The 13,535-nt window shown below is 33.9% G+C and overlaps 1 protein-coding gene across 5 annotated transcripts in view; it reads right to left on the bottom strand.

Moving 5' to 3' along the window:
* Window positions 1-2,041: 2,041 nt before the first annotated feature.
* Window positions 2,042-13,535, bottom strand: part of CAPS2 (calcyphosine 2) — a 48,040-nt gene continuing 36,546 nt past the window's right edge. For all 5 annotated transcript variants that reach the window (XM_044226740.1, XM_044226744.1, XM_044226741.1 and 2 more), the window contains 3 exons: window positions 11,470-11,589; window positions 8,875-8,971; window positions 2,042-2,522 (listed from right to left, as the gene is read on the bottom strand). In XM_044226740.1, the coding sequence (XP_044082675.1) occupies window positions 2,347-2,522; window positions 8,875-8,971; window positions 11,470-11,589 (393 nt within the window). In that variant the 3' untranslated portion in view covers window positions 2,042-2,346. The remainder of the gene's footprint in view (window positions 2,523-8,874; window positions 8,972-11,469; window positions 11,590-13,535) is intronic.

Below are 13,535 nucleotides of genomic sequence, written 5' to 3'. Positions count from 1 at the left end.
TTTGCCCTTCTCATGCTCAGCTTGTCATTTTGGTTCAGTCCCTACTTCTTTAAGCACTTTAACTGCAGATGTTTGCCCTTGCTGGCCAACCTAGTAGGGACTATATTTTATATTTTATCACACTACATATTTTGTTTATTCAAGCATTTTAAACCAATCTCACATATATATATGCATGTTAAATAACATGCAGTAAGCACAGCCTATTAAACACAATTCTCTCCTGAAGTAATTCACAAGAAATTTGACTGGAAATCCAAAGTAATTAATAAAATGTGTTTCATAGCATCAAAATTATGTGTTATTTTAAGTGACTCTATGTGACTCTACAGTCACTGGTTCATTAAATAAATATGGTCATATACTATAAAATTTAAAAGAGAAACATACACTTTTATCTATATTATGCTCTAGTTGCTCCATCATTCAAATATATATTCTTTCCTAATTAAAATATAGCTTAAAATTCCTAAATAGTATCTCTTGTTTTCTAATAGAGTTTGAGTTGCCCTAAAAATTCTGTAAAACATTATTTATAAAAATAGAGACATTAAAATTAATATGTAGAATTCAATAAACAGTAGAGCTATTGGGAAAACAACACTATACCACAAAGACCTCTTGAAGATCTAGAGAATGATAAACTATACTTAATCATAAAATTCATGTAACATCACTACAACATATAATTTCATATTTAATATTTTAATGTTAATCAAGAGATATTTTAGACTCCTAAAGATGGTTAAGGATAGAATTTCAAATGTCAGTTATTATGCTGTGGGTGTTTGAAATGTAATTAAATGCCCCTCTATTAAACTGGGTACTAAATAATAGATTTTATTATACCAAAATCAAAGAATGCAGACAATAAAGCAAATGCAAAATGATTTATTGTGCCACCAATTAAAATTTAACAAAATACACAAATAACATATTGAATATGTATTTTCTAACTCTACACTGAAATAAAGTATAAAATAATGAGAAATTAACTATTCCTAAGCTCCTAAGTAGAGAAACTCTTTGCAAACATTTTAAAATGAATATTTATATTAAGAAGGTGGAGGCTTATTTAAAAGTATGCTGTGACATTAACATGTTAAATCACAGAAGAATCTTCCCTTTTTTCACAATATGACAGTCTATACATTTTCTGATTATATTCACAAGAAAATATGCTTAACAACATAAGACTGGAAAGGACGATTATAATACATCTAACCATTAAATAATATCTATTTAGAAGAAAATATGTTAGTTGCTTAGTATAACAAAAAGAGATGTTTAGAATAATAAACATTCATTTTAGGACACAAACATCCTTTTACATTTTGTTAAGAATTACTAAACTATCCCTGAGTCCATACACGGGATAATGCATTTTTTGAGATCTTTATTTAAAAATCTAAGAAAATATTTTCCCTCCCATTTTGTATTGTTTCTAGCTAACGGTAATTCTGTGTAGGTAATAAGGATTCCAGTTAAAAATAGAACAAAAGAACAAACAGAGCTGATCACTTGAATAATTACATTGTGCTCTACTGGACAAACAACAGCACATAATTTAGAAGAATCCACAAGACAAGTCAGTATTTAAATAAGCATTTGAAGGGTAAGCCTCCATCATTCTAAATATTTATGCTACCAAAAACATCTATACCATGTGGAAAATTTCTCTTGCATATCCTTTAATTCTTTTAACGTTTTCAAATGTTTCAAACAAGCTGAACTATTTGAAGTCTTAGAGGCTTTGGACCCAATTCCAGTTCATCAAATTGAGAATGGTGGCTATCATATTTTGGGGAATGGGTAGTCAAAAAACAATGGAGGAGTAACTTGGTTACTATATAGAAGCTCTCATATAGTTTGATACAGATGTAACTTTCCTATGAAGCCTAATTTTAACAATGACCTTTATGGAGGGGAGGGGGGTGGGGGTGGGGTGAGCCTGGTGGTGGGTATTATGGAGGGCACGTATCTCATGGAGCACTGGGTGTGGTGCATAAACAATGAATTTTGGAACACACACACACACACACACAAATAAAATAAAATAAAATTTTTAAAAATGACCTTTAAAACATATCCAAGATAAGTAATGAATGAGCAAGATAGAGCTTTACATGCTTAGAGTCAGGCAAACACTCAGACATGCACATGACCAGACATACACCTCCCTTCAGCTCTTTTTCTGATTCCTCCTACCAGACTCAACCTGTTTGAGAAAAACAAAAAACAAAAGAAGTCCTAGAAAAATATATTCCAGTGTTTGACCACATTTTACATTCAATTCACCTCACCTTTAGAAGGCTCAGTGCTGAAGACACACTCATTCTAAAAAAACTAAATCCCCCAAGGAGTACGTACAATATTAACAAAATCTTCATCATGTACTATCCCAATACTTAGACCTTCGTAGTAATCTTCAAATTCACCATAGGTCACTTCATCAGACTTGCTGCAGGCATCTTTTAATGTTTCTAGAAAAGATAATTTGATTTCTTCCTCTGTGGAATGGCCTGTAAGATAGTACCGACTGTGAAACAATCTCCTTAAAACACTAGTAAAATGACTGATGACGATAAAGAAATACTTAATCACCTTATGAAATCTTTTCAACAATTTCAAATCTTATGTCACACTACCCTCCAATTTATTTAAACAGTTTCTTGCATGAATCAGAATTTAATGGTGATAACTTCAATACACATTCAAAGCAACTTTTAAGCCTCTGATCAGATGTGTCCTATAGGTATAAACAAAGTAAGAGTCACTACTGTAGATATTCTTTTATATCTTAATGTTTTAGAGGACTCAGCTTTATTCTCATTAGAAATGAGGAAAGAAGATAACAAGTAAATCATTTCAAAGATTTATAGACTGTTAACACAGTAACCCAATGTGTGAAAAACATCCCTATATTCAGGCATTAGTTATTTTATGAATCAGTTACTCATAACTGCAGCTAGAAATATTACCACAAGTAAGATTCAAAGGCCTATGAAAATCTTTGCCGGAAGAATTTTCACTAGATTAAATCACTCTATTTTAATCTCTGACATTAAATAGGCTATTTCCACTACATCATACTAAATATGATTAATTTCTTTCTATAGGAAGATGCTACTGAGAATCAAAAATGTAAAAAAAATTATAAGGCTTCAATTTGTTATGTAAAGAGAGAACATAACTGCTAAGTAAAATAAGTCAGTCAGAGAGACAAATACCATATGATTTCATTCATACGTGGAATTTAAGAAATAAAACAGATGATCATAGGGGAAGGGAATGAAAAATGAAATAAAAAAAAAAAACAGACAGGGAGGCAAACCGTAAGAGACTTAGCTATAGGGAACAAACTGGGGGCTGAGGAGGGGGGTGGGGGTGGGGTAACTGGGTGGTGGGCATTAAGGGGGAATGTGTTGTAAAGAGCACTGGGTGTTGTATGCAACTGATGAGTCACTAAACTCCATCCTGAAACTAACAATACACTATATGTTAACTAACTTGAATTCAAATAAATAAATAAATAAATAAAATCTAAAAGAAAGAAAATTACCCATTTGAACATGCTATATCCATTAAGATTCCTAACCCTGAGTATTACTGAGATGACTGAAAGGTTGTAGTCTCCACCCAAGGATTGTGACTGAAAAGTACTTCTAAAAAGAATATTCCACTGAGTTTAATTTGGGAGAAGCAGGTCAATTTTAGCAAATCAGGGGAATATATTAAACCTGGAGATTTTATATCTCTAGAATCACCCTTTCACACCCATTTAAATTCAATTAAAATACTGTAAAAGTTCTTAAAGCACCCACACATGCGCGCGCACGCGCGCGCGCGCGCACACACACACACACACACACACACACACACACACACGGGACACCTGGGTGGCTCAGTTGGTTAAGGGTCTGCCTTCAGCTCAGGTCAGGATCTTCCATCATCAGGCTCCTTACTCAGCAGGGACCCTGCTTCTCCCGCTCCCTCTGCGGCTCCCCCTGCGTGTGCACTAGCTCTCTTTCTCTGTCTGACAAATAAATAAACAAAATCTTTAAAACAAAACAAAAAACCAAAGAGGCAACATAAAATATCTAATTCAGTCTTTTAATTCATTTTTTTTAATTCAGAAAGAGAACAATAAGCTATTTAATTAAGTAGCTTGGGTTATTTTGTGGTCAGTGAAAACGAAGGAGCAATCTCAGGTGCTCCCTACTCACATGGATTTATATCTATTCTCAGGATCCTAGCATGGAGGAGGAAAAAGGACATGCTTTAAGTTTTTAATAAGAGGAATTAAAAGATGAAAGGAAGCTACAAAGTATGGTCAGATGATAATCAAAGAAAATAGAGACCCATATACAAAGGCAAAAAAGTGTCAGAGAAATCTAAATAACCCTCTAAATCACTCTGAAGCCATGTTTCATTTTAAAATTACAAACTTAAATTGGGAAAACCACCTTAATTGTCTAATGAAGTGGGCAAAATTAGGATAAGAGTTGGATCTTTTTCAATAAGCAGAAGTTCTCTAATGGACTTAGATAATAATTCATTGTTAAGGGCCTTTCAAATTTAAAAAAATGCTTTAGATGTTTGCTGTTTTTTAAAAATATGTGCAAAATAGAGAAAATGATTATTTTATTTTTAAAAAAGGCTGAATGAACAAGGACTGGATAATTATGCTCTGCAGAAATGGTAATATAAAACAATAGAGTGAATTTGTGATTGAGTGTTAGTCAAGGGTTAAAATTAACTAAGATCTAATATATATAAAAATATAAACCTGTTGGCAAAAGAGATTTCCTCCTCTGTTTATCACCCATACTTTTGAACAAATGAGTTTTAATACTATTTTTTATTTAAATTTTTGTTTCAAATACTCAAGATTTTTATACCTCCTCTGTATCACCATCCAAGAACTACTTACCTTTTATCATTTTTAACTAACCTTTCTTTCTGTCTATTTGGACACCATGAAGTATTTTATTTTTTTTTTTTAAAGATTTTATTTATTTATTTGTCAGAGAGACAGAGAGAGAGAAAGAGAGCACAAGCACAGGGAGCAACAGGCAGAGGGAGAAGCAGGCTCCCCACTGAGCAGGGAGCCTGACATGGGACTCCATCCCAGGACCGAGGGATCATGACCTGAGCTGAAGGCAGATGCTTAACCAACTGAGCCACCCAGGTGTCCCACCATGAAGTATTTTAATAAACAGTGATAATATCTTTACAGGGAAATACATTTGGGACATTTCATTTCTATAAAAGCTGAAAATACCTTTCTCTAATAAATTATTTAAGTAAAGTAAAAAGAAAGTATTTTCTATAGTAAAAATGTGCCACAAAAGCCTTAACTTGAAATTAATTATAAATTGTAAATAATCTAGGGGCGCCTGGGTGGCTTAGTCAGTTGAATGTCCAACTCTAGATTTGGTTCTGGTATGATCCTGGGGTCATGAGATGGAGTCCAGCACTGGGCTCCAAATTCGGTGGGAAATCTGCTTCTCTCCTTCTCACTCTGTCCCTCCCTTTGCTCACTCTCTCTCTCTCTTTCAAATAGATAAATATTTTTTAATTGTAAATAATTTATATTCCAGAGATGGCATATGACTAGATTATAATTTGTATTGATAGGTAATATTTTCAAACTTCAAACTTTAAAAAACTTCAATGGGTGTTTGTTCTTCTTTTTAAGACTGCTTGTACCTACTAGCTTATTTTCCTTAATGTGAATGCAAAGATGAGATATGGAATTTTGGGTTTGGGTTTTTCTTTTTTTTTTTGAGGTGTTGGAATTTCTTAAACGAATGAAGGCTTATCCAACAAGAACAAAACCCTCACCAACAATTCAATGACATCTAACAAAACTAAAGCTGCTTTAGCAACTTAATTAAGATTGTTAGAAGGGAGAAAACAAAGAGAAAAACAATTTAGGATGTTGAAATCATCTAATTTTGAAATAAGAAAACTATCTTGTTCTTATATTTAGCAAGCTAATTAAGGAAGAAGAGCAGGGAATGACATAAGTTTAAAGAAAAAGATATGCTAAATTCAGGGGTGCCTGGGTGGCTCAGTGGTTTAAGCCCTGGCCTTAGGCTCATGTCATGATTCCAGGGTCCTGGGATGGAGCCCTGCATCGTGTTCTCTGCTCAGTGGAGAGCCTGCCTCCCTTCATCTCTCTCTGCCTGCTTCTCTGCCTACTTGTGATCTCTGTCTGTCAAATAAATAAATAAAAATCTTTAAAAATATATATATATGCTGGGGCGCCTGGGTGGCTCAGTGGGTTAAGCCGCTGCCTTCGGCTCAGGTCATGATCTCAGGTTCCTGGGATCGAGTCCCGCATCGGGCTCTCTGCTCAGCAGGAAGCCTGCTTCCTCCTCTCTCTCTGCCTGCCTCTCTGCCTACTTGTGATCTCTGTCTGTCAAATAAATAAATAAAATCTTAAAAAAAAAAAAAAAATATATATATATATATATGCTAAATCCAATTCAATAATGCTAGAAATTTTCTTAGGGGGAACTACAGTTCATTTAAAGTCATTGATAAGCAAATTAAACTATTCTGACCTTAGGCTATCAGAAATCAGGAAGCCAGTGATAGTTAGCTTTAATCTTTATAACAAATTGTTGTCTTTTTCACTTCATAATTATAAGTAATAAATAAATCATTTACAAGGGTTAATGGTGATAAAAGTAATTACAGGGTAACTTCTTTTAATAATAAAAATATCAAAAAAATCTAGAATAGTATTCTATAGTATTTAACAGTATATGATCAAAATCATAAATTAGAAAGAAACTTCATAAAATATAAATAACAAATGGTAAAAAAATACAAAAATATGTTTAACCTTCCAAATAACCAGGGAAATGCAAGTAAAAAATTTTTTTAGTCTATCAGATTGGCAAAATTCTGTGGTGTTGGGAGGACAGTCGGGGAAATGAATTCTCCAACTAACGGCAATATAATCTGGTATAGCCATCTTATAATGCAATTTTAAGTATAAGTTAAAATTTGAAATGTAGATATTCTAGGTATTGAAATTACCACCCCATAAGAAATAGCAGGAAATGAGCCTGATGAGTCACAAATAAACATATCCGTTGCTTCATTGTTCAGAAATTTAAAGTCTTCCAGTAGGAGCCTAACTAGGTAAATTGTAGTGTATTGATTTTTAAAAAGAATAATATGCAGCAGATAAAAATAAGGTGGCTCAATATGGATTAATATGGCAAGAGCTCCAAAACATTTTTGAGTGTAAAAAGTAAACTACATACCAGTGTATTTAGTGTACCTGTCATGCTAAAAAAAAAAAAAAAAAAAAAAAATTCAAGAAGTATTTGATATTTATAGCACCTATATAGCTGTGAAAATTCATAGAGTAAGGACATATAAGAAATGTATATATATTAAATGATAATGTTACCTCTATAGAGGAATGTGTGATGAAAAGAGGAGAGTCACTGTGGCCAAATACTTACTTTCTTTTTGTTTTTTGTTTTTTGTTTTTTTTAAGATTTTATTTATTTATTTGACAGACAGAGATCACAAGTAGGCAGAGAGGCAGGCAGAGAGAGAGGAAGGGAAGCAGGCTCCCTGCTGAGCAGAGAGCCTGATGCGGGACTCAATCCCAGGACCCTGGGATCATGACCTGAGCCGAAGGCAGAGGCTTAACCCACTGAGCCACCCAGGTGCCCCCAAATACTTTCTTTATACTAAGTCTGTATTAATAAATCAACTATATAAAAATTAAAGTCAGAAAAAATATAGTAGGTAATGAATCTCTAAAATTACAGATCTTCCCTGACTCACGATAAAGTTGTATCTGATAAACCCATTGTAAACTGAAACTGTCTTAAGCTGAAAATGCTCTTAATTCATCTAACCTAAAATACCATAGTTTAGCCTAGCCCACCTTACTCGTGCCCAGAACACTTACAATTAGCCTACACTTGGGCAAAATCACCTAAGGCAAAGCCCATTTTATAATATAGTATTGAGTATCTCTTGTAATTCATTGAATACTGTGTATATATATGTATATATACTGTATATATATATATGTATGTACACATACATATATATATAATATAGTATTGAATATCTCATGTAATTTATTGAATACTGTACTGAAAATGAAAAACAGAATAGCCGTATGGGTACAGAATGATTACATAAGTGTATAGGGTGTTACTCTCCCGGTCACATGGCTGACTGGGAGCTTGCTACCGCTGCCCAGCTTCACAAGAGAGTATCAAACTCTGAATGCTAGCCAGGGTGAAGATCAAAAAGCAAAACTTGAAGTGCAGTTTCTACTAAATGCACATTGTTTTAGTACTATTGTAAAGTCAGAAAATTGTTAAGTCAAGCCATCCTAAATTTCCTGTATGTATCTGAGGTATTTTCTAGATCCTCAAATTTTGATACACATATGTATGCCTGTTACATATATATCACCATTCCCAGAGAAAGACATTCACTTTCTGCCTTGAATCTTCAAGTATATGAGGATACAGTAAAACTAACCCAGACAACTTGCACATGTAATTATCTGTCCTCTGAATCCATTCTGTCCTAATGCAAATTCCGCATGATCTCCTCAGTAAGAAATAAAAATTCAATCTCAGTTCATAAACATAAAAAAAAAGCATAAACAATAGACCTTAGAATATTTATTTATTTATTTATTTTAGACCTTAGAATATTTAAATGAAGAAGGTCAAATGGCTCTTATGTTTCTGGTTTAAAAAATAAGTGTTTATTTCCTCCCTTAATGGCCTCAAGTCTACATTGTAAGTTAATATAATTTAAGATTTTACTTTTATTAACATTTTAGAAATCTAATGCATTTTGACTCATAATAATTACCTGAAATTACTTGAGGATGCTTCTTTGCACAGTAACATTTTCTTATGTTTGTAATAGGCACAGAGCCAGTTTTGTTGAAATCCAATTTCATGAAGGCCTATATAAGGAAAAAATGTTATTTTTTTCTATGAAATCATTAGACGTGAGAACCCAATTCTCTATTCTGTAGGTTATCCTTAAGCTCTAAAAAGCCAGTTGAAAAGTACTAAACTGCTATAAGAAGGAAGTACTATGAATACAGGAAGATACTGGAACAAGATAGGTAAACTGCACTCTCTGCCACCCTGACCTTGAGATAGTAAGCTAATCTCTGTTGCCCTAGCTTTTCTCCTCTTACACTTAAGAGCTGGGTAAAAGACCTTTCTGGTAACTTCCACCTCTAGGTAGATTTATAAGAAACTGATAAATGGCCAAGACAAATTGCCAGGACCATTTTGATTCAAACTGTGAACGTGCAAATATTCATCACTAAATTCAATAAGGAAGTACCATATTTTTTAAATGGCTTATGTTACTCTAGTTCCTGAAATTTAGCACCACCTTTTGATACGCCAGTTGTTTTACCACTCTGCTAATTCAACGCAATTTTTAGTACTGTAAAATAAAAAAATATTTTACGGGCAAGAGGAATGGGTATATAGAACACACAACCAACCCAAAGCAACAGCCCACATTTGCAAAAGAGTCAAAACTATAATCAGGTTTGCTTATTCACAATAATGTGTTCACAGAAATATGGTACCTATTATGGGCTGAATTTCCGCCCCCCTCCATTATACATTGAAGCCCTAACTCCTCCTCTGCTCTAGTGCCTCAGAATACGATTGTTATTGTGGAGATAAGGCCTTTAAAGAGGTAATTTAAGTTAAAATAGATTTGCTAGGGTGAACTGTAATCCAATATGGCCAGTGGTCCTTACAAGAGGAGATTAGGACACAGACCACAGACTGAAGGATGACCATGTGAGCATAGAGGGAAAAGACAGCCAATCACAAGCGAAGGAGAGAAACCCCAAAAGATACCAAACCTGCTAACGTCTTGATCTTGGACTTCAAGCCTCCAGAACTGTGAGACAATACATTTCTGTTATTTAAATCACCCAGTCTGTAGTATTTGTTATGGCAGCCCTGGTGAACTAATACAGTACTTTATAACTCTACTTTTATCCTCTTTTCCTAGTATCAAGATTTATGAAAGAGATAACCCTCTAGCTTCTACTCCTGATACATCTGTCACCTGGACATGTAAAGTACAAATAAGAGCAAATTTATAAATTATTATGTGATGAATTCATTTAACATAAAGTTTTTATTGTGTCTTTTGGCCAGTAAAGATTTTGATATTTTCTATTTGAAATTTATACCTCATGTAATTGTTTATACTCTTCTATACACAAAAGCTTTGTTTCAATATTAGATACATACACACAGGTACATATTCGAAAGAGAAAGAAACAACATTGCTCGAAAGTATGCTCTAAAAATGGCCAGCAGAAGCTGAGTAAGATGTAGTTTCCTATAAAAATCAGGGCCTCCTGGGGTGCCTGGATGGCTCAGTTGGTTAAGCCTCTATTCTTGATTTGGGCTCAGGTCATGATCTCAGGGCTGTGGATCAAGCCTGTATTGGGCTCCACGCTGGGGTTAGAGCCTGCTTGAGATTCTCTCTCCTTCTCCCTCTGCCCCTTCCCTCACTCACACATGCCCAAGCATGCTTCTCTCTCGCTCTCTAAAATAAATAAGTGAATCTTTAAAAAAAAAGAAAAGAAAAGAAAAAAATCAGGGCTCCTGTTTTTAATTCCAATTTAATAGTCATTTTAACCTTCATTTGAACAGCTAGCTAACACGCATATTATAAAAACCAGAGAAACATCCTTTAGTCATACTCCTAAGATAACATGTATTGAGCCTTGACACTAGAACAGCCACAATGCTAAGAATTTTATAAGTTTAGTCTTTATACCAACTCTATGAGACAAGAAACTAAGGCCCAGATACATTTAATAATAGATAATCATATAAGTAGTCAATTTTGGAGCCAGAAATTTAAGGAACTGGTAATGTGTGAACCAAAATTTGATTTCAGATTTTATTTTCCTTTTAAAATCTGTTCCTAAAACAAGGAGAAGTCTCTGTAGTTCAGGGGTTAGAGCACTGGTCTTGTAAAGTCTGTTCCTAAAACATATGCATAAATTATTTTGCTTCATGCTGGTAGATTTGTATATGTATGTGTTTGCCTGTATTTTACTAATTCTAAAATATATTACAGGTGAAGGGATTTAAAACATGTTAAAGTTGTAAAATAATGAACCCAACACTCTACTTAGAAGTAACTATTTCAGGGGTGCTTGCATGGCTCAGTCAGTTAAGCATCTGCCTTCTGCTCAGGTCATGATCCTGGAGTCCTGTGATGGAGTCCCGGACCAGGTTCCCGGCTCAGCAGGAAATCTGCTTCTCCCTCTGCCCGCCCCCCCATCCCCCGCCCCCTGCTTGTGTACCCCTGCCCATGTGCATGCCCTTCCTCTCAAATAAATTACAAAAATTTAAAAAAAGAAAACTTTAAAAAGTAACTATTTCAAAGATTATTTAACAAAATTACCTTTCGAACAAATGATTTCCTGTATTCATTCATTTCACCAATAATGGCGCGTTTGAATTCTCCATAATCAACCTTGCCACTGTCATTGCCATTCAGAATTTGCCATGCAGACTCAAAATCCTAGACATATTCACAGAGACCACCGTTTCACCTTTTAGTTATATATGACCACAACAAAACTCATCTTAATACTATTATGTTACTACTTTTGTAGCCCCAGGCAAAGAAGCAGATTTAACAAGACAATTCTGAAAAGTTACATATAAACCCAAACAAAGGCACTAAGAAAACCATTTAAAGGAACTCTGTGGTGGACAGTTCTGTAAAATTCAGGGTCATTTAGGAGAGTCAGTGTCACAAATTCTTATTTTAAGTTTGATTCCTTTTAATACAAAAATGCTCACCACTTACTTGAATTTGAACTTTTAATTATTTTTAATGTATTATACATGTGACAATTAAAAATTCACTTCAGGTTCTACAGTGCTTCCAATTGGCATTAGGGCCACTAGTGGTATTTCTGCTAGTCGTCATGTTTCAAAGTGCAAAAATCTAAATGGATCCAATATTATCCCACAATTCACACCTTTTGAAAGGTGTTATTTTGAGTAAATCCTTATGCCAGTTTGTTATTTTACCATTGCCACTTACTTCTTTGCAAATGCACAATTTAATAGAATGTTCTAGTCACGGAGTTCCTAATAACAACAACAACAACAAAATACAGATGGGGTTTTCTTAAACTCAGGTAAATAAATGTATTTTCAAAGTTTCAGTCAAGTTGTTTTCTTTAAACAAGATTGTAAATAAGATACCTAGCAAGTTGACTAACAAACAATGGGAGTCAAAAAAGTTCTATTCCTCCTCCTTTTTTCAATTAAAATTCTAATAAGAAAAACTCAATCTTAAGATGCCCTGCTTCCCCCAATTTTCAATAACCCCTAATTTGTCTGTCACAATGCCTAGCACATGACTAACTTTAAGTGTCTGTAAAATGCGCTCTTAAATTTAAAAATGAGCTTGACCTTTAAAATCTTACATAATACAGATAAAAGATGAATTTGCATGCCCAACTCATGGAATACTAGAATTAAAAGATACTGCTTGAAGCTTAAAAGAAATAATTTTCAAAAATGGAATAATTTACCAAAACGGGCAACAAATTTATGTAAGTCTTTCTAAAATATGGTACAGATTGGAAAATGGTAATTCAGTTGAAAAAAACTGCGCTTAAATTTATTGATAGTATCTCTAATAAATTAAGCTACTTAGGGTGCATATCAATTTTTTAAATTTCAAATCAAAGAGAATGACCATGTCTTCCCCAAACTACTTCCACAATTAGACCCAGATTGGTGATTCTTGCGTCCTTATTTCTGCTTATCATTTCATGGGCAGTCCCTAGTGATATTACAAGGCAAAAGCAGGGAATATTATTTTTTCAATGGGTAAAAGGGAAGCTTACTTGTATTTTCATAATATATGTTCTCCCTATGTTTGAAGTCTTATATAATTATTTTAGTTTCTATTTCTGACTCCAGGGACAAAAATTTAGCAAATCAACCAAGAAAAGAAGTACTGGTTGATGCAGAAAGAATAAAAGACTGACCTAGATAATCTGGGCACTAGCTCTAACTCAGTTATTAATTACCTGTGTGACTGTGGATAAAGACACCAAGGCTTCTAATTTTCTATTGCTGTTTTTACTATATTATTATTATTATTATTATTATTATTATTAAGAGGAAGAAATGAAGTTAGAGGATCTCTAATATGTATCACTAAGGGGGCCACAAGGTTAAACTTGGTAAAAAACACAAAGGACAGGCATGTGACAACAATGATAAACAACATCACACTGGCACAGAATTTTAATTGAAAAGGCCTATTCCCTTGTAATTTTCTCATCGGAGGTTCAAAGTAACTCTGACCTCAGGTATTATCTGTAGATTGCCCAGGCAGAGCCTGTCAATCAGAAAAGTTTAAAAAGACCTGTGCAAGATCACACAGCTGAAGTAGTAAGTCCAGAACTTGAATCTATATCTCCTAAGTTCAATTCCCAGTGT

The sequence above is a fragment of the Neovison vison genome, chromosome 12 (genome assembly GCF_020171115.1).
Source record: "Neovison vison isolate M4711 chromosome 12, ASM_NN_V1, whole genome shotgun sequence".
Classification (NCBI taxonomy): Eukaryota; Metazoa; Chordata; class Mammalia; order Carnivora; family Mustelidae; genus Neogale; species Neogale vison.
The sequence above is the reverse complement of the archived record's forward strand: the minus strand, read 5'-3'. Positions and strand labels throughout refer to the sequence as shown.